We start from the raw sequence: 25,242 nt of genomic DNA on the forward strand, positions 1-25,242 counted from the left end.
CTTTATTTGATCATACATTTTAACTTAAGTATCCAGAAAGTTGAGTTCGGATCCCTTCTACATAAGGGATTTGGTTATTAATTTCTGGTACATTAAATTAGCTTATATATCACGCATTTGAGACTGCTTTTATCAGTTTCATTTGAAGGAGTAATGAACTTACAAATATTTTTTGGCATAAATGAAATGGGGTTTTCCCAAGAGATATGCAACTCTACTATAAAATGTATCATCATTTTTAATAAAAGTTTATAACCAAAATAAATTTCTTAAGAATACATTGTTATATTATTGACATACAATTAAAATTTGAGGATATGAGCTTTCTAGAAGTAAATTTCTCAAGAATGCATTGTTATAATTGATATAAAATTCAAATTAATTGTTGAGTAGTCAATCTTTTTTCAAGGCTGCAGTGAGCTTTTCTTGACTGTCTTTCTAGTAGCAGTCTTCTAAAAATAATGAATTAGATACAATTCATTATCTCTGAAAAGATAAATATTTTAACCTTACTTTCCCAGGTGGTTATGAGAGGTTTTTTCTGATCTTAGAGCTGATGTAATTAACAATAAATCCAGAACGTCCCTCTGAAATTTTAATTTTTGGTAAAAAATTCTACCAATTCTTGCTCTATAACATACCTGAGCGTCACTTCCACCTATCTGATATAAATCTGGACGTATGGGGAATAAGATATCTACAACATCTTCAAATCTCTTTTCTTTGGCAGCTATTAGTGTCTGCATTAAGGGGAGCCCAATTGACTTGCAAATCTTAGCATTGTCTCCAGTTTTTTCCCTAAATATGTAATTTGGGTTGATAGGATAAAACCCATTGATATATACGGGAATTACAATTACTTAATATAGGTTGTTAGGCTTTCTACAAGTTCGTTGGATGCTTTTTCATCTCCCATGCCCAAAAATGCCATCATAAGATGCATGTCAAAAAATAGGAAACTATGTTCATCTTTATGTGGCATAGAGAGGTTGTAAACTTCATTCCAATGTTTAGTAACATCGACACCTATTGGAATAAAATTAATAATTTTGGTCAATAATGATTTTTAATAACTTTACCTTCCAAAGTGAGCCTATAGAGCAATGATGATATGTCTATTATATCTATAAAATTATTCCTTTCACGAGCCAGCATAATCAATGAATTCTCCAAAATTTCTAATGCTGCCTCATATTCCATCTAAAAGAATTTGGTTATTTTGTATAATAATTGAAGATTTAAAGTCATACTTTTTCAATATGAAAAAGAGCCCAATGCCAATAGTTATGGCCAGCCAAATTCTCACGTATCTAAAAAATAGAACTCGGTATTTAGTTGTAGATTTTATCATATGCCAAATTACCTCCCAATCTTTAACAGTCTTGCTTAGAAAATTAATTCCTTCGGATGCTCTTCCTTCCATTTCGTACACATGGGATAAGGCGTGAGTTGCCCAAATATCATTGGGATTTATCGATAAACCTTTTTCAATTTAATAATGAGTTAAACATATCTACAAATAAGATTACAAGTATTAAACCTTTTAATGCCATTTCCTCTGACTTTCTGTAAAAATTGGTTTCGTGTAACCCAAATGCGTACCAGCCATGAATATACCTAAATTTTATGAAATGTTAAATTTATGTACTTTTTTTCACTGTTTCATTTTATATTAAATACTAACTCGTAAAACGGGGTGCTAGGTTTCCAAAGGGGATACACACTAGCCACGCAGTTTCTCAAATTTTCCTTTAATCCCATCATTAAATAACCTTGCGATGCCAAATTTATTGCTAGCATGTCAGTTGGGTGCTCATTTAAAATTTCTTCCCATTTGAGAAATGCTTTCCTTTTTTTTCTGAAACATTTTTTTAGAAAGCTCAATGTCCCAAATAACTAATTATTTATTGAAATACCCTTGACACAATAAATGCACAGCATTAACGTGATGTTTTTCCCTTTCGGATAAATGTTGGTCTTGAATTTTGGCAAGCTTTAACATTTCCTCTAGTGAATTTTTCCCAAGTGTATTTATATCCATGGCCATAGATAGGACATAACCCATCACTATCATTTAAATAATACAATTGCTAATGAGCATAATTAATTGAACATATGTAGCTTAACCAAAATTTGGATCCTCTTCATGGATTTTTTTTATAGTGCCAGGAACTCCTCCCAGAATTGGATCATTGTACCAACCAAGAATCTTTGAAAGATTTAATAATTGAAGTTTCTTTAAGTTATACCAAAAGCGCTTTTGGTTATACAAATATGTGGAAATTACTTGATGCAACGTTGCATCATATAATTTGCAAGCTTGCTCGCTGCCAGTATATAATGGCATTTTTAAATCCCTCCATTCCTGTATTAGAAAATTTTCGAAATTTGCTTATCTTATTTTGTTAAAGTATACTATTTTTTTAAATCTTACTTGAGCACCTCTCCAACTTTTCTGCATTTTTCAAGTAAAAAACTTTTTACAGACAATTTTTTAATTCCGAAATATGAGATGGTTATAAACGCTTTTATAAAAACTTAAACAATTGTAATTTTATCACTTATCTGTTCAATTGGTTATCAAGGTCATTGTATCAATATCTACACTGCTTAGTAATAAGATTATTTTTTGGTTGAACCGAGACAAAGTAACTAGACAGTTGAAAACAGTGGAATGAATTTCAACATTACTTAGTTACAACATTGTGAAATTAATCTAATGGAAAATTTAATAAAGCCAATATAATTCTTAATAAATTTATTCAAAATGTAATGATACCAATTATGTATAAGAATTTTTTAATCAACGATTTAAATTTTAATATTTCATAAAATTAGATAATTCCGAGTTGAGCTTGCAATCGTGTTTCGAGAGAACATTGACCTTTTTTTGATTGTCTTTCCAAGAGCAAGCGTCTAACAAAAATTTATCAAAGTTAAACCAATTAAGACAATTATTAATTTATTGCTCAAATCTTACTTTCCCAATGCTTTATGAGACAATTTCTTTGACTGTAAAGTCGAAGATATCAACAAAATATTTATAATATCTCTCTGGGCGTCGCTTCCACCAATTTGTACAAATTCACTGCGCATCGGATATATAATCTCGACTACATCATCATGACACCCTTCTTTAGCGGCAATGAGAGCCTGCATTAAAGGAATACCGCAATGTTTGCTCACATCCACATTTGATCCCTTTTCTTCCCTACAGAAATTGTTTTTTTTATAACATATGGATCTTTTAGAAATTTTCTAATCTTACTGGATAAACGCAGTTAACGAATTAAGCATTTTCTCTTTACTTTCGTTATCCCCCATTCCCAATATAGTCATCATTATATGCATATCATTAAAGAGCAAAATGTGATCATCCATGTGTGATATAGTTAAGTCGTAAATTTTCTTCCAATGTTTTGTCACATCTCTACCTGAATTATCATTTGGTTTAACTGAAATTGAAGATTGTTGAATTTAAGATTTATACCCTCCATATTTAATCTATACAGAAGAGAAGCGACGTCCACATAATCCAACATAGCCCCTGATTGACCTCTCTTCATAATTTCGTTCTCTAATATTTCTAAAGCGGCATCATACTCCATCTAGAAATAATACTTTTTTAAGTATAAACAAAAAAAAAATTAACCTCAATAGGAAATTTACCTTTTCAATATGATAGAGCGCCAAGTGCCAAAAATTATGACAAGCAAGCATATCACATTGCTAAAGAAAAATTAAAAAATTTATTGCACATTGGGCAAAGCTAGTGAAGAACTATTTGAATGACCTCCCAATTTTTAACAGTTTTGCTAAGAAAACTAATTCCTTCATCAGCTCTTCCTTGCATTTCGTAGACATGACCCAATCCATGAGTTGACCATGCATCAATGGGGTTTATCGATAATCCCTAACATAAGCAAAACTACAAAACATTAATACCACCACAAACTCTGAGCTAATTTCGGAAACAAACCTTCAATGCCATTGTTTCGGATTGTTTATAAAAGTTAGTTTCAACTAAACCAAAGGAATATAGCCCATACAAATACCTATAATATAGCAATTATATAACTACTTGGAATTTAATTTTTGGGGCTACCATTAAATTATTGTTTGACTAACCCGTAAAGCGGCTCGCTAGGGTTCCATTTATGAATAATACCACCCACACAATCCCTGTTGAGAGATTGCAGGCCAAGGTAAAAATACGCATCAGTTACAAATTTAAGCGCCAGCATGTCAGTCGGGTGCTCAGTTAAAATGTTTTCCCATTCCAAAGTAGCATTTCTCATCTCTCTGAACGAAAATGTATCAATTGTAACATAAAACTTGCATATTTATTTTATAAATTTAAAAAATATTTACCCATCAGAAACTAAACCAATTGCTTTGACGTGATTTTTCTCTCGGTCAGACAAATAATTAGACTGTTTATTTGCTAAGCTTTCCATTTCTTTAACTTGGTTAAGCAAGTTTTTATCGAGTCTAGAGGTTGAGCCAGTTGACATGAGATTTAAACCAACATTAAAAACATGGCCCATGACTGTGTACATAATGACAATTTAAAATTTAGAATTCCATTTACTTAGTTAATTATGTACATTAAATTACCAAAATTTTGATCTGCGTGTAATAATTTTTCAACTGTTTTGTCCAAGCCCCCTAGAGTTGAATCGTTATACCAGCCCACTAACTACATGAAGTTATTTATTTTAACACAACATAGTTGAGGTATAATACAGAAACTAGGTAGAGAATAGCACCTGAGTTATTGACGCATCGTACAATTTGCATGCCTCATCACTACCCGTATACATTGGAAGATTAGCGTCTCTCCATTCCTAGTGTTGCAAACATCCATTGGAAAGTTTTCATATCATAAAATGTTTAGATAGTTTTAACAAAGTTAAACACATTAACTTACAGTCGCACCCCTCCAACTTTTATGCAACATTATAATAGAAATTATTACAGACACAGCAAGACTTTAATAACTCTAGAAGTAGTTAAAATAATATTCTCTGTACAAGCAAGGTGTGTTGCTTCTCTGAAGTTGAACTCTTTTCAAACACTATCAGAAATTTCTAATAAATATACCCCATGGAGAGGGGAAGGAAGTAGTATAAACTTCTTTCTGTGTGATTACATAAAAGCTTTACTGAGCTTAGAAATCTGTATATGAGAGAATGGCAATAATTACAAAAAAAAAACACTTTGATCGGTTGTAACGAAGCAAATGTCTACCAATTTACACGTCTGCTAAAAAAGCATGTTGGTTAAAGTTGAAAAGCGCGTCGTGGCGCGTTTGCAAGTTTCAAATCATTGGTTCTATATTATACAGAAAAACATTCGTTTACACTTAAAACTTGTAAGAGAAACAAAATTCACTTTTAATTAATTCTAAAACCTTTTTTTAAGACAATTGTCCTTTTTTTGAACCGACAGGAACCAGAAATACATGAACCCTCTTTTAAATTTTCGCTCCAAACATTTGACGCACAGTACTGCCAGGGTACTGCCATATAAGCATAAGCTATCTTTAATCATTTCTCAAAGTTGGCTCTCGCTTGATCAACTACGAAGCGACACGTCGCTAGGGGGCAAAAAGGATAATTTCCCTATGCCATTCTTGGGGGTCTGTACTTTTTGATGCCGGCCGGTCCGGGAAAGTCATCATCGCTATGACTTTTTCTACATTTTTGAGTAAGTTTTGTCATATTCCCAACAAAATAAAATTCAATTCAATAATTATTGTGTTTGTTAAACGCTATTTACTAGTTCTTTTACCATATGTTAATTAAAAATGGAAGATTAAATGCGATTTAGAAACCACAAGGCTTAGGGGCATAAGATGTTTATATTCGCCCTTTGTTATTTTAAATATATATTCCTTTTGTTGCAGGCGCCATATTTTTATTTATATTATTAACCGAATGCTTGGGCTTAACACCATCGACGTTTCTAAATGTTGAAGACAAAAAAAGATTAAAAACTGTTTTTTCATCCGCTCAACCCTACGCTGATCTTTCATCGGCTCATTATTCCATTTATGGCTTGAAATTATTAAACGAGGCAATCCCTAAAGAGCAAGTATGAAGCATATTCGTACTATTTAATGGTTGAGGTTCAAATTCTTATTACTGGAGGCACAGTCTATACTTGAAATCCATCTATTTTATATCTTATTTGGATTGAAAAAGCTGTGCTAGAGTAAAAGTGTTATCGCTCCACGTTGTCTGTTTTTATAGCAGGGACAACACTATTTAAGATGCAAACAATTAAATTTTGTAGTAAACACTGAATGGCAACTGTAATAATTAGAATTTTAATGAAATTCTCACCCAATGCCTTCTTTCAATGTAGGATGCGTGTACCTTCTTAAAATCTAAGACTACATCTTCTTCACCAATTGATTCCCTGTATCATGGAATCCTTGCAAGTAGTCACCTTGGCAATTGCCAGGTAATAATGAGCTGTTAACCATAAAGATAATAATTTGGCAGTATAGCCTTAATGATGAATAAAGTGAAATGTTATAGTTAACTGATAGCGGACTTCCAAAAGCTTTAGAAGCTGGTTTGAAGGAGGATGCTTCGGTTCAAGACATTTTCCATGCTGTCAGTGCTCTGAAAGTTTTAAAGAAACCTGGTATGTGTAATTATCTCCTAACATTCAGTTAAACTGTAAATTCAATATTAATTTTCTTTTTATTAGTTGATTCTGCCAAAACGTTAAAGGTATTAACAGCTGCTCTTAAAAAGGACGAAAGCATACTAAAGTATAGAAATTACAAAATATTCTGTTAGGAAAATATTGTAACATTTTTCTCAGTCTAGGGTATTCATTTGCGGTAGCTGCCCAGTTAAGTGGTGATGTCAACGCTGTATTCGAGAGGATTGAAGATGCTATTGTTCAAGCTGACGAAGTTGATGGGAAATATTTACAGTTTGAAGGAGGCCTGAGCATAACTGCAACTATTATCAGTGGCGTTTTTAGGCTGGCTGAAACTGCTAAAAAATCACCAGCTCTCAATGGAGTGAGAAGTGTTCTAACTAATTTAAATATAATGTAGGAGTTAATAAAAAGCTCCTTTAGACTATAATGCAGTTAAATTACATGTAAAGGTAGAAAAGTCCATAATAAAAAAGGGGCAAAAAAACTAAACCCTAGCAAATTTAAAGTAATGATAAAACTTACAAAATACTCAGACCAATAGGTCTTCGAGGATAAAATTAAAATGCCAAACTTTGCGTTAAAACAAATTAAAATAGTCCTAAATTTTGTACTCTAAAACCTATTAGTGCGAGTATTTCCAAAGTTTTATCATAACTTCAATTTGTTAGGGTTTATCTTTTTTGCTCCCTTTTTATTATGGACTCTTCTACTTTTTCCGTGTAATTTAACTAAATATAATGTAGGGTTGGTAGTTAAATTTAATGTATTAATTTAACCTGCAGGAACAAACAGTCAAATTTGCCAACTATTTTTTGAGTCGGAAATTTGTTCAAACTCTGAAAGGGGCATCTCAGCTCTTAGATGTTTTGAAAATTTTAACTACTAATAAAGTAATTTTTTATTTTTTTTATAATGAAAGAATATAAATAAAAATTTAAAGTTTCCTTTCAGTACTACATTCCAGTAGCTGTAACTTTGGCCAGCAATGGTGCTTTATCAACCAAAAACCCAATTGTTCAAGTACGAGTGACCAACGTTCTTGGTGCTGGCTTGGGCCAACTGACTGTCACGGCTGATTCGTGTTCGCGCACTGAAGATGGCAGCTCTCTCTTTTCCAAAAAGAATTTCATCCCAGTACAAGGAGATTCCTCTTTGTATTCCTTAAATTTCCTAGAAACCAAGCCATTGAGAGGATTTTATAAATTAACTGTTAGTGCCGCCACATCTGGGAAAGCTGACCCCAGAATGGTTGGAAATGCGGGAGCAGTGGTAAGTTGTCATCTAATTTCAATGATTTTTGTTGGCTTTTGAACCCTGGATTTCTCTCATTTTGTGATTTGTCTTTCTAAAAAGCCAAAAATTAATCATTTTAGTTATTATCCTGCTACTTAATTATTATGGTTCTGTAGTGTGGAACGAACTAAAATACAAACTTGCATTAATGGAATGAACTATTTTGTAATTATATATGTAATATCTTTTAGATACACGTTAAAGTGATGACTGAAGTTAGCATCGAAAATGTTGAATTGGGAGTTGTTGATAGAGATCAGTCGTCATCTGGTAAAACTACAAAGTAGGTTGAGGTGGCTCTTGTTTTATTTGGCTTTGAACCCTGGGCTCTGTCAAAATGACTGTAGTTCCTTCAATTAAGCCAGATATTGAAATATCTTAGTTATCCTGCCGATTTATTTCTTTAATATCTTGGTGTTGGAAAACTAAGAAACAATTTTTCATTCATTCAATACTATCAGGCTCTTAAATTATTCATCAATTTTCAGAATTGAGTACCCTAATAAATTAAAGGCAATATCGGAAGCAGATTACCATCAGAAGTTGATTCTTCGATTCGTATTGAGGGATAAGATTGCAGGTGGTACCAAAATGATGACAGCTCACCAAACTTTTGTACAACTTTTGCACACTGAGTCTAAACAAGAGATTGTCTTTGTGGCTGAACCTGATGCGGGAAATATGTACAAATTTGATTTGGTAATTTTAACATTTGCCTTTTTTATTCAACTCTTAGGGCACATACTATTAATTGAAATCCATTTATGTTACATGTATTTGGGTTAAGATAACTTTGTGCTAGAAAAAAGTGTTATCGCTCCACGTTGTGTGTCATTTCAATGGCATGGACAACACTATATAAGATGCAGACAATTTAGGTGATACCATAAGGAATTTTGAATTAAATTGTTCTGTTTTTATAGGATATTAACAGCAAAGCTAAGGAATTTAGTTATCAGTCTGGACGTTATGCTTTATCGTTAATTATCGGAGATGCGGTTATAGCTAACCCTGTCTCTTGGAATATGGTAATTATTTTTTCTTTTTTGAGAAACTCAACGTTTCCAAAAATGCAAGGCCAATTTTTTACTTTGCATTCATTTCACACGTTGAAGATTAAAATACATTTTTAAGTGATAAATTTGCCCTAAATTATTTTAATTTTTGGCAGTGATCTAAATTGGTACAAAATATTTTTTTGTGAAGCATGTCTTAAGTAGGTTTTATGCATTAACAGGGTGAACTGATCTTGACTTTCCCAAGTAATCCAAATCCCAGCAAACCAAAGCAGGATCCTTACACGCTAAAACCAGAAATTAAGGTATTAATCAATCTCTGCAATTTCTCTTAGCACTAAACGATCTGGGAATCAGATTAGTCCATAATCTTTTTCCCGAAATAAATGTGCCAAATTAATTTCTTATGTACGTTTACTTTATTAAAGATAAATTTGCTTTAGTAATAAACTGTGTGAGAAACATGGTTTGATCATTTTAATGTGATAACTATAATTTAAATTTTCCCAACAGCATTTGTTCCGTCAACAAGAAAAAACTCCGCCAATTGTATTATCCAATGCGTTCTCCATTCTTGTTCTAGCACCTCTTCTAATTCTTTTCCTTTTGGTGAGTTTTTCTTTAAATTGCCTTTTTAAACATACCAATGTTTCGTTGGACTTCATCCACTATGGATTTAATCCTCCATAGCATTGGGAGATCAAAGTGTTTCAAGTTACTTTCTAGCGAATTAATTTTTTCCATAATATTAATTCTTATAACCAAAGTACATTAGTACAGCTTAAGATGTTCTGATTGTTTTTTCTAGTCATTTACCATTGTATTGTACTTTTTTCAGTGGGCTAAAATTGGAATTAATTTATCTGGATTCCCGATATCATTTAGTTCAATAGGTTTTCATCTTGGATTAGCAGGTTTGTTTTATCCAAAAAAGTTTTTAAATCTTATGATTAGCTAAAAACCAATTTGATGTGCATATTAGTTACTGATATTCTCATTTTACGGATAACCCTAAGTTACTGGATTATTAAAACCAGTTTTCCCAAAAGGTAGGGATGGATTTTGTGTGATAAAAAGTAACTTTGAAATATCCCCCCCTCTTCTCCCCCACCTTCATTTGACTATACAGTGCTAAAATCTACTCCATTAAATTGGGTTTGATTTATTGCCGAGATCATTAGAAACTATGTGCGAGTATTGATTTTAAAGCCAAGGTTTATTCCTATTGAGTACCTGGAAACTTCTATTTTATCAAAGGAGCTAGTTGAGTTTTAAAAAAAAAACCCACCCAACAATGTGCATTTTTGTTATTTTACTTGGTGCTGCCTAAAGACATTGAGGAGAAAGGGTTATACCTGAATGAATATGATTTTTTTAAAGCATGTACTATTTTTTTTATACAAAAGGTTTCATAAGTCACAGGTTGGGATTAGGCAGTGTATTAATACAATGAAAGAATAAAATTGAAAAGCAAACTAAGGGGGACATTTGCTACTTAGATAATCCGCTACAAGCCAGCGAAATGTGATTGGGAATTGAAACTCCTGTGGGAGAGAATTCCATTTGTTAATGACTCCAGAAAAGTGGTTTTGGCGCTGGGCAGAGGAGACCCTTGGTTTAGCTAATTGTAGTGGGTGACCATGAGTAGAGGAGTTATTGATGGAGATAAAAATGGAAAACTTGAGAGTTAAATTGTTATGGAAAAAATCATAAAAGAGTAAGCAGAAGTTGTTAACACGGTGGGGGACAGGGTCAATATGAAGAAGGCGTAAGTGGGTGGGTCAGGATGATGAAATTTTTAAACAATAAAATCTGATATTATTAAAGTGGTCAGGATATTTGAAAAAAAAAATTTGTGACATGTCAAATAAAAATTAATTAAATGAAATTTCTATATCAGTATGTCTTCTATTTTACAATTTTTTTAGGAATCTTGGGATTACTTGTTTGTTTCTGGTTGCAGTTAAACATGTTCACTACTTTGAAATATTTAGCTGCGTTATCGGTTTTTGCATTCTTAACGGGTCATGGTCTTTTAAGTCAACTAGCCTCATCGTCAACCAAGAACAAATAAGTTTAACAATGTTTATAAAATGTAAAGTTGATATCTTTAAATAAACCACCTAACTTTACAGTAATCTTGAATTAAACTTCAACAGTTTCATGCAAAGCTTATCTGGTAATACTATCATACTGTTGTAAATTATTCAAAAAAGTTTTAAAATTGTTTGGTGGAAGGAAGCTTTCCTTTTTTTAATACAAACTGTACAAAGTATGATTCGCAGAATGTATATTTTTTGTGTTGTAGGTTGTGTATTCACCTTGTAGCATAACATTTCAAATAAAACACATTGAAAAGGGACTCAAATTTTTTAATTATAATTTCTTATTTGCCATCACCTTCCATATCTACATCCTCAATATTCAATTCTTCAAGCATTTCTTGTAAAGTAATTTTGGGATCTCCTTCATCATCAGTCATATCATCCAAATCTACAGCCATTTTATTACGATCTGAGAAGACAAGAAAAGTCAAATGTGCAATATGTCAGAATAATAATAAATATCCGCTTACCCAAGTAAATGTTGACATTTTGTCTATAAGCAGGGTCTTCCTCCAAATCTTCCAAAAATTCAGTAAAGTCTTTGTTGACACTGCTGCTATCAGTTTCCATATCTATATTTAGACGTTGCAACTTCCACTTTCGTTTGCGATGACGAGTTGTGCCATCAGAGTAGACCTTTTTCACTATTATCTGCCATAAAATGAAATATTATTAATTTGCAAAAAAACTTATTTAACCTTATAAAATAGCTGCTTACAACATCAGGGATAGCTTCCCCTTTCATCTTTTCAAAATTGGCATCATTTACATTGGATGTTCCCAAATCAAAACCCAAAACCACATCACCAGGTTTTAAAAGGTGACCCAAATGAGTCTTACAATGTTTTTGATCTTCATCGGTGCCCAGCTGGCTAGAACGAATCAACCAAACATCGGCTAAAGCGTGCTAAAAGTTTCATATTTATTAATAAGTTTAATCGTTAAAGACTGTGGTAAATTTTACTTTAGCTGACGTAGGCCCTTGACCAGCAAAAGCGCGTTTGTCCTTTTGAAAGACAATTTCTACATCCATAATTGTATACTCCGTATACTGTTTACGCGAACAAATACTACTGAAAGGGTTCCTCCAATAAACAGCACTTGGTATTTCCGCCACTATAATGGAGGAAATTGGGTTTTTTACTCCACATTTAACCGACTTTTAACAGCCATTCAGTACCTTGTAAAGTATTAGGGTCAATTAAATGGATGCTGTTCGTTACTCGGGAGCATATGCACAACTGACTGATATTTCCAAATGAATGAGCCATTGTTTTACTCAAACACACAATGTCATCCTGTAATAGTAAGTATTTTAGAAGTTCCATTTTAAGGGTGTTTTGTTTAATTGTTTACTTTACAAACAGGCACGATTTCAACAGAGAAAGTGTGTTTGTAGTTGAAAGTATTATTGTGAATATCGTGGGAAACCAATTGCTGCGAAGTTAGATATTTGCAAGGAACTATAGTTTGAAAGAAATCAACTAATTTTCTAGCTTCATCCTTTTTGGCAAAGAAAAAATCTAAACCATCTGAAAGAAAACACATCTATCGCTTTCTTGATTTTTAACCAAAAAGTACTTATTTAATTTATCTTTTACCATGACAGGCTTTGATATTGAGACAGTTTGAATGGGCTCTATGCTTCAATAAAAGTTGCTCCAGATAAAAAAAAGTTTTCTTATGTTCAGTCTAATTTGGGATTAAAATTTGTTTATTTTTTTTTAAATGTAAATGGACAGAGTACATACTTTTTGCCTAACTTGCACCAGAGCACGCCAAAAATCTTTTGCTTCAATTCTGTGGCAATTTTCACACATTTGATGGCAAACTAGGAATTCAACAACAAATATTTGTTGCAATATAGTCCCTCCAAAGACCTCTTTCTGGATGGATAATTTCACTTTGATCCGTTTAGAGTGAGGCTCTGTCCAAACAAATCCAGCATCCACTAGTCTCACCTACACGTTTCAAAAGTATAAGTTAAATTATGCATATTTTAAGGTGTGACATTGTTTTACTTTACTAAGCCCTTTCAATTTCTTTAAACATAAGGCTAGTAATTCTCTAGATTCCAGGGAACAGACAACCCACTGAGCTGGTGGCTGCAAATATCTGGAATGAGAAAGAATAGGCAATTAGCCGATTACATATTACAATGACGTATAATAGCTTAATTTTATTTCTACCTTTCACATCCTCTACAGAAATAGAGAGTGCCTTGCTTTGGTATTCCTTCTGTGATATCGACTTGGGTTCGCAAGCAGGCCACACACATATTTGCAGGATTTGGCTCAACTAGCGTCCCACATTGACAGCAAAGACTTTATGATAAATTTAGTTATTAATTTAATATGTATAACACAACCAAGGCTTATTTATATCACCCAAATGTAAACGTAATTTAATTAGTTAATTTCTTAGAAATTATTTCTTACATTTTTCCCGTATTTTGCACACAATCTTCTGCCTTTAAATATTCCATTTTCTTTATTTTTAGTAAGTATTTCTTTGAGAAAACCTTTAAATTAGTCAATGCCACGTGCCATCACTGCAAAGCACAAAAGCAGACGATGGTACCTTCCTGTTGAGGGTCTTGGGGAGGGTCGGAATAAAGTTTTACAAGTTTTTGGTGTTGAGGCTCTTGTCTTCTTTTCACATGAAGCTTTCGAAATAATCGTTAGATGACGCTAAATGTGATGTAAATTTTTAAAAATGTGGTATGTTTTTGAGTACGGTTCATATACTAATTGTTCCCATTTATTATTAATATTTTATTTTTTTACATACAATTCTAGGGCCTCATTTATTCTAAACAACCTTTTTAGTCAAGCCCGAAATCTATGACCAGGTTTACAAGATTTTAGTAAAGAAAGGAAAATGTCCATCGAAAGTTTAAAAATAGAAGTTGCTACCCCAGCATTGGAAAAAGTTGAGGAGGAAATGAAGTCGTCTGGTGATTGTTTGGAAGGTAGTTCTCGTGATGAAAAGATGGATGTTGAAAACGTTCAAATAAGTGAAATCAATATTTCTCAGAATGAAAATGAAGATTTAGCTCCGACTTCTGAAACTAAAGAAGAAACCGACGCTGTTGATTCGACTTTCATTGATGAAATAGATTGTGAAATCCCTGAACTTTTAAACAAACTTTTAGGAGAATCTGAAAAATATTTGAGTGCTGCCACAGCATTTGCACCCCCAGAATTGAATGTCAAAGAGAAACCTTTGCAGATAACAGGTGCTTGGAGTTCATTCTTAAAGAAAAGCAATAATTTTACTAAAGGCTGCAAATGGGCACCTGATGGAAGTTGCATTTTGACTAACAGCGAAGATCAGATATTGAGGTTATTTGATTTACCTACGCAATTATTTAATCACGCGTTGGAAGGTCAGGAATTGGAGATGGACAAGTTTCAAGAACTGATGCCATCTCTAGAAATCAAAGAAGCAGATTTAGTGTACGATTACACCTGGTATCCGCTTATGAATTCTTCAGATCCAGCTACTTGTTGTTTTCTAACTACAAATAAGAGTCAACCGATTCATCTATGGGATGCTTTCAGAGGCTTTCTTCGTTCTACTTATAAAGCATATGATCATTTGGATGAAGTTGTTGCAGCCTACAGCTTAGCATTTGATCCCTTTGGTCAACATATCTACAGTGGGTATAATAACATGATCAGGGTATTTGACATTGCAGTTCCTGGAAGAGAATTCAGAGATATGCCTACAAAAATTAAAAAGGATGGTCAAACTGGTATTATTTCGTGCCTGGCTGTCAATCCCGCTAATCATCGGATCATAGCAGCCGGTTCCTACTGCAAAACCATTGGTATATACCTCGAACCAAGAGGGGACAGATTGTGCGTTTTAGCAGGGCAAAGAGGGGGTCTCACTCATATCCTATTTTCTCCCGATGGTAATTTAGTTTATACTGGCGGCCGTAAAGACCCGGAGATCTTGTGTTGGGACATAAGGAACCCTGGGAAAATTTTATACAGCCTCAGAAGAAGTGTTAACACAAATCAAAGAATGTACTTTGACATTAGCAAAAATGGATGTTTTGTGGTTTCTGGAAGTTGTAATGGTGTAGTAACAATTTGGGACACGAAGGTTCCTCCAATAGAAGTGCCTGGGTTTGAAGAACCAATTTTAGAACCAACCCTTTATTTTCAAGGGCATGATGATTGCGTAAATGGTTCAAGTTTTCATCCTTATCTGCCGCTGCTCGCGACTTCATCTGGCCAAAGGAAGTTTAAATCGCCTTTGGAAACTGATAGTGACAGTGACAATAGTGTATCGGAAAATAAAGAAGACAATTCATTGAGGTTTTGGTGGTTGAAATGATTTTTTAATTGAATAAAATATAAAAATTATTTCGTGCTTATTTGCACAAAACGACACTGTAAATTTACCCTTTCCAAGGATAAGCTGGTAAAATAGTGTAAACATAGCAGTGTTGCCGCTAGGTATTTTACTATTTTCTGAATGTACCTTTATAGAATAAGGAAACGTACTTTTTGTACTTTTGCTATGAAAAACGGGGCGCCACCTATTTCTGTATATTTTTAATGCCAACAGGTTTTAATAGTTGGCGCTTATCTTTATTTTTTCTCAGAAATGTTTCGGCGTAGACATGGTCCATGGATTAAAAAAACTTTTTTAATCCATGCATGGTCATAGAGAATTCACGACGGCGCGAGAAAATTTACCAACAAATTTAAACAAATCTGGCAAACGTGTTTCACGAAAAACATAGACTAGTTATTAGAGAGAGATATTTACATGTCCCCTCTTAGGGTATACCCCCTCCTAGGTGCTTCTTTGACAAGGACTTTATGTAAAAACCTATTTTAAATTGAAATGTGATACAACCAAATTTTGGTAAATTTGAACATGTGAGTCTCAAAAGCCTAATTTTGTATATTATTGTAAATCGAACTTAGTCAGGAGCTTCTTAAAGGTCGTTTTTCTCATAATTTTACGTTTTTGAAAGACCTTTAATGGAAAATTTCCCAAAATTCTGAAACTTACTAAAATTATCCTTAAAATTTTTTTTATTTTGTATTTGGTTATTTCAAATCGTACCGAAAAAGTACAAATGTACCAGTTTCGGCAACACTGAAACATAGTAGTACGGAATCACGATAGATGGCAATATGGTTCCACAGATTACGATGACTGGGGAGGGGGAAGTTTGTGCAGGAAGACGGTTTGAAAGATGTCGGGTAAAGTTAATTAACTAACTTTTACTTCAATCTGCTTTTACGTAATTTGTAAACGTTTATCCAATTACAGTAATGCAATTTTCTTTGAACAATTTTTACGATTGTTTTTAAGTAACTAGCGCCAGTTACTTCTAGCTTTTGGTAAACCTGGCGGCAGAAATGTGAAATTTGCCAGTTTCAATAACATTACCGCCATCTATCGGGGAAGCAACAACAGAGGGGGAAGCACAGTAAAAAATTACAAAAAAAGGTTAATGTTTCTTTTCTTTTTACAAAAAATACAAAAGTCATAGCACTTGCCACTTTCATAGCAAACAAATAATAACCAAAGCAAAAATATATATAAAAACCATGGTTTTTATATATATTTTTGACCAAAGTGACATAATTATGATGATGATAATAATAATAAAGAGTAAGGAATAAAGAATGAAGAATAAAATAAAGGATAAAAATAAGCATAAACATGAAATATCTCTACATACGCTTTCCTTTTAATTTTAAAAGTACTGTCTTCGCCAAATGCGATAAAATAAAAGCTCATGAAGTTGGCTGTACTTGTGGTATTTTAAAATACCTTTACATTATTGAAACTAGCGAATTAGCTAATCACTACCTGTAATTGGTGTACAAGCGTATGACTGTATATTGAAGTTATTACATATTAAGCATTAGCAAAATCCGTAATCAGTTTCGTATGCTAGTAATTAATTTACGGATCACAATGCCCTTGAAATGTCAGACGTCAGGGTTTTAACGGAGTTGCCAAGGCTTAGGGAAATTGCATATTCTTCGTCAAAGCTTGGATTAATAATATATTATTAATCGAAGGTCAAAGCACAGTTTATATATTTACACAGGTTAGACTACTTGTACCTTCATATGTGCTAGCGTTTTGACTTTTGAGCCTATTAAGTTCTTCTGACAGGCAACCCTGTTTTCTACTATTCTACTGGTACACCCTCTAATGTATATAAACAGTACTAATTAATTTATTATAAATTAAATTTTTATAAATTTTAATTATAAATAAACTAATGAGCTACCGTATTTATAATTTGATAATATGTATTTTAAAATTTATTAATTATCTACGATACATTTAAATTTAAAATATAGGTGGCGCTCCATTTTTATATATAAATATTATTTTAACAATAGTTGATTATAGTTCAGAAACTTTACACAAGCCGGCGCTGTAGGCGCGAAGTAGAATTTTTCAAATTCTCTAAACGCGGGAGTAGCTCATAAGCGTCCATCTCTGAGCCGAAGTAGTCTAACCTGTGTAAATAAACTAAATATATAAACCGTGGTCAAAGTAACGAAAAATTATTGCAACATACAAAGGCTACTAAATTTACGGAATATGGATTTGCTAATCCTTCTACTAATTTCTTAGTGGCGAAGAAAAGTGGTAGTATGAATGAAATTATTACAAGTGTCATTCTTATGATATTATTTTACTTATGATAAAACCTATATTAATTGAAGTATTTTACCTTTGTTAATACTATACCGTAACATTTTACTCCTTCAAGGCAATTCGCGACCGAAACGAGTCTAGGTGGCGTAACGGCGCTAGCTTCTCTGAGGTTGCGCCTATGATCTAGCGTATGCTACAATCAATTTAAAAAGTCATTAACTTATTAAAATATAAACAAACGATGCAAAAATTATATTAAAATCCAAGTTTCATTATTTATAAAGTCAAATTTACGAATAACGACGAGGAAAACTAAAAGAGTCTGCTTTAGCTTCTACCACCAGTATATAATGTGCCTCTACGGTCTACCTATCTAGGTTTCAATGGCGAATCAAAGGGGGCGTAGCGGTAGTTTTCGGTCGCTAATAGGAAAAATTGTCTCTCATAAATTTTAAATAATGAAAAATATAATAAAAAGGGTGTTGAGAAGTATGACTGTTTTTTTTTCCATTTTCCTACGTTGAGTTAAAAGAGTGCCAGAGAGCTTCGAAGTAAGGCAGGGAAACGCGAACATTAAGGTTTGGATTTGTGTGATAGTTAAAAAAAAGACTTTGTAAACAAATCGAGGTAACCAGCGTAAAAAAGTAAACTTAAACAGTATTTAAAGTCCTTGCTGCTTGTTTTTGCTTGTTGCAGCTAGTAGGCCACACTTTGAAGCTCTCTGGCGCTTTTTTAACTCATCGTAGGAAAATGGGAAAAAAAAAACAGGCATACTTCTCAACTCACCCCTTACAACTCCTTAAAATTTTTGCATAACCTTTTTAAACACCCTTTAAAATTATCCAGATTTGAATTCAAAATCTGTTTTATGCAGTTTGAAAAAGTAGTTTTAAAGGGAATATATTCTGCAAAGCAATCTTTAAGAGCCCTTCAACTTTCCAAATTACAACGTACAGTGGCGCCAAACATTTTTAAAGCCAAAGGCAAGAGCGGCCAGAGCTGCAAACGTTGGTGTTCCATACCAAATACCTGAGGTTATATTCCCTTTAGCACAAGTTTGTAATCCCTTACAATATAAGTATTAGCAGAAGAAAATAGGGGAAGTACGTATCTGTAGCTTTGAGCTGTAGAAGGCGTCGTGTGACCCACGAAAACACCTTTTTACGCATAATTAACCAAAATGAAAAAGTAGTTCCACTTTTGTTTTGTTTCAACACGGCGATAAACGACGAGAGTAAAGACGCCTTAGCTCATTTAGCAGATAATGAAAAGGACAATATGTTACGATTGTTCAATTTGATAAAAATTTATTATTTAAACGATGTATTCATCCGCGATTTCCCGCCAAACCGTTCTGGCGCGAAAATTCGTGAAAAGTGACGCCTTTCCAATGCTGACTAGAAGCGTACTTCCCCCTATTTTCTTCTGGTATTAGTCTATTTTGTTAATGTTTTTCGCTTGAAACATGAACCTTCGCAGGTTCCCGCTTATTTTACAAAATACGTTTTGAAAGATAAAACGACCTTTTTATAAATAAATTTGAATTTTAAATTCTGATAAATCGAGTGATTCATTCATTTCTGGTGGAGTTTAAACTTTGCATCCATCTTGCGCTTTTTCGGAGGATGGGAGTTTTGATCCCCCACAGTGAAATACGCGCTCGCAATGATTTCTTAAATCGCGTCGTAAATAGATTAATATAGTATTTTTCCGTAGATCAGTTTTTTTTGACACTGTCGCGCGATGAAGTAGTTCGCGACCGTCTGCCGCCAATCGTTAAGTGAAGAGACGCGTAAAAGCATCGCCACCACCGAAAAGGTCATCTCGACTCGAATATCCGGAGATGAGACGCGTTTTGCTCTAATAAGCGAATGTATACGTCAATAGGAGCAGAGCCGGCAAGCGCGGCTTCTTTTCGAGGGCGCCTTTGACGAGATCCATGTGGCTCGCGTCAGGTCGCTCTTTCGGAAGTGTCAATTTCGTCTCCCGCAGCCAATTTAGCCACCCCACCCACCCCAATTGGTGGTGGGGGCTCGGGGTGGCAAGTGGTTGGGCTCAACGAGGAAGTACTCCGTTGACTGCTAGACGCCAAGCGGGGGTGACACACGCGAGGGGAGATTGCGTGGACAAACGTAAAAAAATAAATAGCTGCTGTTTGATCTTACTTACTACTGGCTGGTGGTAACTAGTCCCGACGGACCTTCGCTTTTCTGGGAATAAATTTATAATGATGAATGGGAACTAGTTTTTCCGCTTCCGATTTAGAATGGTTACGAGAGTATCTGGTTTAATCTCTCGGATATTAACAGCGGCTTAAATGAATCTGTTCCATCGCGCCGAATCCCATTCGACCGAACTAAATCAGATTCGACCGAACTAAATCCCATTCGACCGAAAAAGCCGCACTTTGGCGGAATTAGGATTCGGTCTAACGGGATTGTCCCATTCGACCGAAAAACCCGCACTTCTCGGGTTTTAGGATTCGGTTTTATCCGTTTCAGCATCTGTCAGAACAGCATGCAGTGTTACCTAACCTAACCTAACCAGGCAATTTTTAAAGTGGTCAGCTCATTTGCCCACTACCTCACGTGGTCGCTTTCTATTATCACCTTGTTGCTCAATTGTGAATATTGCGTCGGTCGATTAGAAAAATACAAAACCCGCCTTTGGGCTAATTCCATCAAAAACATTGGCGGAATTCGGTCGAGTGGGATTCGGCGCAATGGGAAGATACCGCTTAAATTACGGGATAAGTAACCATCTAGGCTATTAATACGAAACATGCACCTTCGCAACCTCGACGCCGACTCTATTGGGCGCGAATTTCCCGTCAAACCGCGGATGTGTAAACAGCTTCAAGGCTCAATATTTACTTGATTACCTAACCAAGTAAACTTTGAAAATTACACTGCATAGGAATATGTACTAATTTAATAGTTTATGGTGAAATTTGACTCACACTTTGTTCTCTTCCATAAAGTATTTTGAAAAATCAGCGGTAGCCTGCGAAGATAACATGTTTCAAGCTATTAAAGGGAATATAACATCAGGTATTTGGTGTGGAACACCAACGTTTGCAGCTCTGGCCGATCTTGCCTTTGGTTTTAGAAATGTTTGGCGCCACTATACAGGGAAGTTTGGAAAATTGAAGGGGTCTTCGACAAAGGTTGCTTTGCAGGTTATATTCCCTTTATGGGGGAAGAATACAGTAAAATCCTCTTTTTCGTTCAAGCTGAACGTTTCTGTTTTAACAATTACATAATTGAATTATATTTTTCTTATTAGGCTGAACCCTTCCTCTAGTACTTAAAATAATTTTGATAATTCTAATATTAATAGTTAACGAGATATAAGGTCCTAACTAAAGGGTAGTTTGGGCGCTTGCCCAACTTGTTTAGCTCCGGGGGTCCGAATTAAAACGTAATAACTTAATTACTTATAAATTTAAAATTGTCAAAATTATTTTAAGCACTAAACAAGAGGCTGTTCTAAACTTAAATATTAATTTTATAAGTTAAAATACAAAATTAAAAGCGTTCAGCTTGAAATAGCGCGAAAGTAGACAATGGCCACTGTAGTCTTCCCCCCTTAACATCAGCAATATAGGGAGGTAAATACTTCTTTCGTAAGAGTATTATGCACTTCTGATATTAAGCGTTTCGTAGTCGATTAGGCCCATAAGCAGGATGCACTATCTAGAAAATTGTAATAAAAATTTAGTAAGAATATAGTTATAGTATTGTTTTAGTCAACAAATGATATTAATTTATATTTTTAGTATCACAAGACACGACGAAATTAAAATAAATATTATGCAATCCAGGCCCGTAGCCAGGGGGGGGGGACTTTTTTCGCCCGACCTGGCGTTCCTGGAACTAAATCTATAAAGACGGCACTGAATACTACTCGCCCCTCCTTATTTACGGTTCGCCCGATCTAGGTTTATAGCCTGGCTACGGCACTGCTGCAATCTAGTGTTTTGCATTGAAAATTATTTATTTGAGAAATTGACACACCTACAACTGGATGGCGTTGCAGTCGACCGAAATCCCCTCAAATGCACTTACCATGGACCAAGATTCTAAGAGGACTCACTGTTCATGCTTTAAATAACACGCGTGAATACTGGGAATAGGAAAATGACGGGCAATTTTAGTTCAATGTGGACAAACTTGGCGTCGCTAAAGTCGATTTCCGACGTAGTTTCGTCGAGAAGATGTAGCGTTTACGTTCAATTTTGACAAAATGGCGCCGTTGTTGTCGGTTAAATGATGAGGCTTAGTAAGTGTTAGACCTTTTATTTTTGAAATTGGTAATTAACCTCTGTGATAAGTAAAAATAACCAGTAAGATGAGGTTTTTGTATTATCAAATTCAACTGGAATCCATTTCATTTCTAAACTTAAAAAAAATTAATTAACTAAGCCTAATCTAACTTTCTCGCACGAACTGTCGCCTAAGCCCCGACTAAGCCTCTCGTAGTAATAGTTGAACAGAATTCTTGAGGCGCTTCAAAGTAGCGGACGTACCCCAGTAAGCCTTCCGATTTAGGCCACGCCTACCATGTCAGAAAATCGGGAACAGTGGGTCCCCTTAGATTCTTGGTCCATGCACTCCTCGAAACCAGTTTTCATGACGATTTTCACTTAAATTGTATTGGTTCAAATTGGCGTACAAACCAAATTAAACTTAGCACGTTTCTTACTTCCATGTTTCGACTTTCCAAATCTCACGGTAATTTTTAACCCATGGAAATTGGGAAACCGTTGACAGGTTGCGCACGTGAAGATACTGGTAGAAAAGTTATAAGCATTCCTTTAATTTGGCGTCCATAAACGACATCAATATCAACAAAGCCTATTAAACCCGTATTGATCAACCCGTTGTCTTGAAGTGATTTCTATAGTCGCAAAGTAACATCATCACATTAACATAGACGTAATGGGTAGTTAGATACTTTGGTTATAAACTTCTGTCGTTACGTTATTTATATTTTCTCCGAGACTTCCGCTGTCACACTTAATTACTCGGTGAAGGGAGCTCGTGGCATGTCGGGGCTTAAAGACTATAATTAACTTATTAAAGACGCAATTTGTTTGTCAGTTAGAAGGTACGCTACGCCATCAGCGTCTAATTATGATTGTGGCTCGTATGCGGGGCTATTACGCACCCGCTAAAACGTTATAATTTGTGTTTTCGTTCGGGCAATAATTGAAGTCATTTTCCCTCTCTCCCTCCGCGACGATTGCTCGTAATTCTTTCTCCCGCTTCTGGTACTTGTCGCCCATTGGGCGTCACTGCCTTTCTTGCCGGGGATCCTTCTGACAATCTCCAGATTCTCTCGAATGCCACCGCGACAACCTCATCCTCGTCGCGACGCGTGAATGAATATAGCACCCATAAAACACCCTACACCGACGTCGTGATCACGTGGTACAGGCACGCGTCCGCGTTATTACTATTATTTTCTCCACGCATAGGCGCAAATTTATTAGTCTTTCTGGGACAATTTTTAAATTCGGAATTTTTAAGGTCAAGATGACGTTTTTTCAAGGTCGAGATGACGTGAATTATTTTAGATATTTTTGATTATAAGATTTAACTTGAATTCTTAGGCGGAAATTATTTGTTAAACTGTGCACAAATTTAGAATTTTAAAAATAGGAATTTTGAAGGTGGAGATGAGCTTAATTATTGTAGTTATTTTTTGTTATAAGTTTTTACTCGAATCCTTAGACATAAATTATTCGTTTAACTGTGCTCAAATTTAGAATTTTAAAAATCTGAATTTTGAAGGTCAAGATGACGTTTTTTCAAGGTCGAGATGACGTGAATTATTTTAGATATTTTTGATTATAAGATTTTACTTGAATTCTTAGGCGGAAATTATTTGTTAAACTGTGCACAAATTTAGAATTTTAAAAATCGGAATTTTGAAGGTGGAGATGAGCTTAATTATTGTAGTTATTTTTTGTTATAAGTTTTTACTCGAATCCTTAGACATAAATTATTCGTTTAACTGTGCTCAAATTTAGAATTTTAAAAATCTGAATTTTGAAGGTCAAGATGACGTTTTTTCAAGGTCGAGATGACGTGAATTATTTTAGATATTTTTGATTATAAGATTTTACTTGAATTCTTAGGCGGAAATTATTTGTTAAACTGTGCACAAATTTAGAATTTTAAAATTCGGAATTTTGAAGGTGGAGATGACCTTAATTATTGTAGTTATTTTTTATTATAAGATTTTACTCGAATCCTTAGACATAAATTATTTGTTTAACTGTGCTCAAATTTAGAATTTTAAAAATCGGAATTTTGAAAGTCGAGATCGCCTTATAAAATTTTAGTATATTTTCGATATTAACATTCTTAAGGTTGGATTCTATATTTCCTATTGGTCTGCCATTGGAGCCCACCGATCTGGAGCATTTAATATAAAGGCTATTTTCAAGATGACGTCAGAGTGTGACCTATCTATAATTGCCAACTCGTTTCTTCTAGCTGCAACTGCTAGCGCCATATAGACTTGGCGAAAAGACTAACTTCTTATCGAAATTTTTTTTTAATCAAAATAGTGTTCAAAATTTCTACGTAGTTTGATAGCGTTTCACCTTAAGATAGTTGAATATTTACGAGTTAAATTATTGGTTGTATTTTTAAGTTATATTGCTCTACTACACCAAGGTTCGTAAAAACGCTTGCCACATCACTATTGCTTTAAAGCATCCGCAAGTTTTTAGGAAACTGAAGAGCTCGGAGAAAACCCCCTATGCAGACACTGAAGCCACGTTCACACTAGAGCCTAAAACCCAGTTTAGGTCAGTTTGTATGCCAGTTTTGACCGCCGACGATAATTCTTAGTTCACACGTGCGAAATCGCTTCACCCCGGTTCGCTTATAGCCAAGGCTTAACGGCATTTTAAATTATGACTAGAATTTGGAAAATACTAAAATGTATCCCAAAACAATTAGTTAATCATGTTTACTATACATACAGTAATATTATTGGACATTATTTCTAATTTTATTCCCATTATTTTGGAAAATACGAGCAATTTGACTTCCCCGCCTTGTCGTTTTGAAAGCGATTCTAAGCGAGCGGACATGGACAAGTTGCTTCCCGAACCAACACGAAGCGATTTCTCACGCTGGTTTCGAAAACTAGTTATCTAAACGAAGCGATTTTAAGGGTAAGTGTGAACCTGCAGTCCGTCGTGTGACTGTGGTTCAAATAGCGAAGATCAAACTGCGGTATCTTTTCGCGTCAACAAAATCAGGAACTTAGAACCGAACAATTTTAAAGAAACTGAATAAAAAGCTTATTCGTCACCTGGGTAGGATCAAAGTGTAGTATCGTTTCTGCATCAAGCCGTGACGTTTATCCGCGCATATTCACCATGGTAATTGTCACGATTACAATGTTCGCACGGCTCAATAGTTCTATTGTAGATTCAACTAAATCCTTAGTATATTAAAAACACAGTTTAACCCCCC

The 25,242-nt window shown here is 34.4% G+C and overlaps 5 protein-coding genes across 6 annotated transcripts; 2 read left to right on the plus strand and 3 right to left on the minus strand.

Annotated features, from left to right (window-relative positions):
• Window positions 1-75: 75 nt before the first annotated feature.
• LOC149942668 (tetratricopeptide repeat protein 38-like) lies at window positions 76-2,569 on the minus strand. Of its 2 annotated transcripts, none has more exons than XM_090178503.1 (13): window positions 2,435-2,569; window positions 2,288-2,365; window positions 2,128-2,209; window positions 1,917-2,067; window positions 1,685-1,858; window positions 1,541-1,617; window positions 1,364-1,482; window positions 1,251-1,310; window positions 1,080-1,200; window positions 861-1,026; window positions 642-798; window positions 514-587; window positions 76-449 (listed from the first exon to the last, which is right to left on the minus strand). In XM_090178503.1, the coding sequence occupies exons 1-13, from the start codon at window positions 2,459-2,461 to the stop codon at window positions 374-376; spliced, it is 1,362 nt and encodes a 453-aa protein (XP_090034629.1). In that variant the 5' UTR covers window positions 2,462-2,569; the 3' UTR covers window positions 76-373. The 2 variants fall into 2 exon arrangements, with proteins under 2 accessions (XP_090034629.1, XP_090034628.1); XM_090178502.1 differs by having other exon boundaries at window positions 82-452.
• A 208-nt stretch (window positions 2,570-2,777) lies between these two features.
• LOC149942669 (tetratricopeptide repeat protein 38-like) lies at window positions 2,778-5,179 on the minus strand. Its single transcript, XM_090178501.1, has 12 exons — window positions 4,931-5,179; window positions 4,770-4,847; window positions 4,618-4,699; window positions 4,372-4,549; window positions 4,129-4,302; window positions 3,980-4,055; window positions 3,794-3,913; window positions 3,670-3,729; window positions 3,491-3,608; window positions 3,269-3,434; window positions 2,981-3,211; window positions 2,778-2,916 (listed from the first exon to the last, which is right to left on the minus strand). Exons 1-12 carry the CDS (start codon window positions 4,958-4,960, stop codon window positions 2,835-2,837), a joined length of 1,395 nt encoding a protein of 464 aa, XP_090034627.1. The 5' UTR covers window positions 4,961-5,179; the 3' UTR covers window positions 2,778-2,834.
• Window positions 5,180-5,590: 411 nt separating this feature from the next.
• On the plus strand, window positions 5,591-11,140 carry OstDelta (oligosaccharide transferase delta subunit). The gene is made up of 15 exons (XM_090178498.1): window positions 5,591-5,709; window positions 5,909-6,096; window positions 6,370-6,468; window positions 6,546-6,654; window positions 6,721-6,784; window positions 6,838-7,042; window positions 7,464-7,571; window positions 7,633-7,950; window positions 8,166-8,257; window positions 8,463-8,673; window positions 8,898-9,002; window positions 9,212-9,295; window positions 9,504-9,599; window positions 9,829-9,904; window positions 10,919-11,140. The coding sequence occupies exons 1-15, from the start codon at window positions 5,688-5,690 to the stop codon at window positions 11,062-11,064; spliced, it is 1,923 nt and encodes a 640-aa protein (XP_090034624.1). The 5' UTR covers window positions 5,591-5,687; the 3' UTR covers window positions 11,065-11,140.
• Window positions 11,141-11,285: 145 nt separating this feature from the next.
• Nmd3 (60S ribosomal export protein NMD3) lies at window positions 11,286-13,696 on the minus strand. Its single transcript, XM_090178499.1, has 11 exons — window positions 13,534-13,696; window positions 13,285-13,419; window positions 13,117-13,210; window positions 12,847-13,056; window positions 12,697-12,787; window positions 12,452-12,627; window positions 12,276-12,393; window positions 12,060-12,211; window positions 11,814-12,002; window positions 11,566-11,746; window positions 11,286-11,504 (listed from the first exon to the last, which is right to left on the minus strand). Exons 1-11 carry the CDS (start codon window positions 13,578-13,580, stop codon window positions 11,377-11,379), a joined length of 1,521 nt encoding a protein of 506 aa, XP_090034625.1. The 5' UTR covers window positions 13,581-13,696; the 3' UTR covers window positions 11,286-11,376.
• Window positions 13,697-13,836: 140 nt separating this feature from the next.
• Window positions 13,837-15,479, plus strand: WDR79 (Telomerase Cajal body protein 1 homolog). The gene has a single exon (XM_090177621.1). The coding sequence runs from the start codon at window positions 13,976-13,978 to the stop codon at window positions 15,440-15,442; it is 1,467 nt and encodes a 488-aa protein (XP_090033747.1). The 5' UTR covers window positions 13,837-13,975; the 3' UTR covers window positions 15,443-15,479.
• The last annotated feature ends 9,763 nt before the right edge of the window (window positions 15,480-25,242 follow it).

This window comes from Leiobunum rupestre, chromosome 6 (assembly GCF_980474605.1).
Source record: "Leiobunum rupestre chromosome 6, qqLeiRupe1.1.hap1, whole genome shotgun sequence".
Lineage (NCBI taxonomy): Eukaryota > Metazoa > Arthropoda > Arachnida > Opiliones > Sclerosomatidae > Leiobunum > Leiobunum rupestre.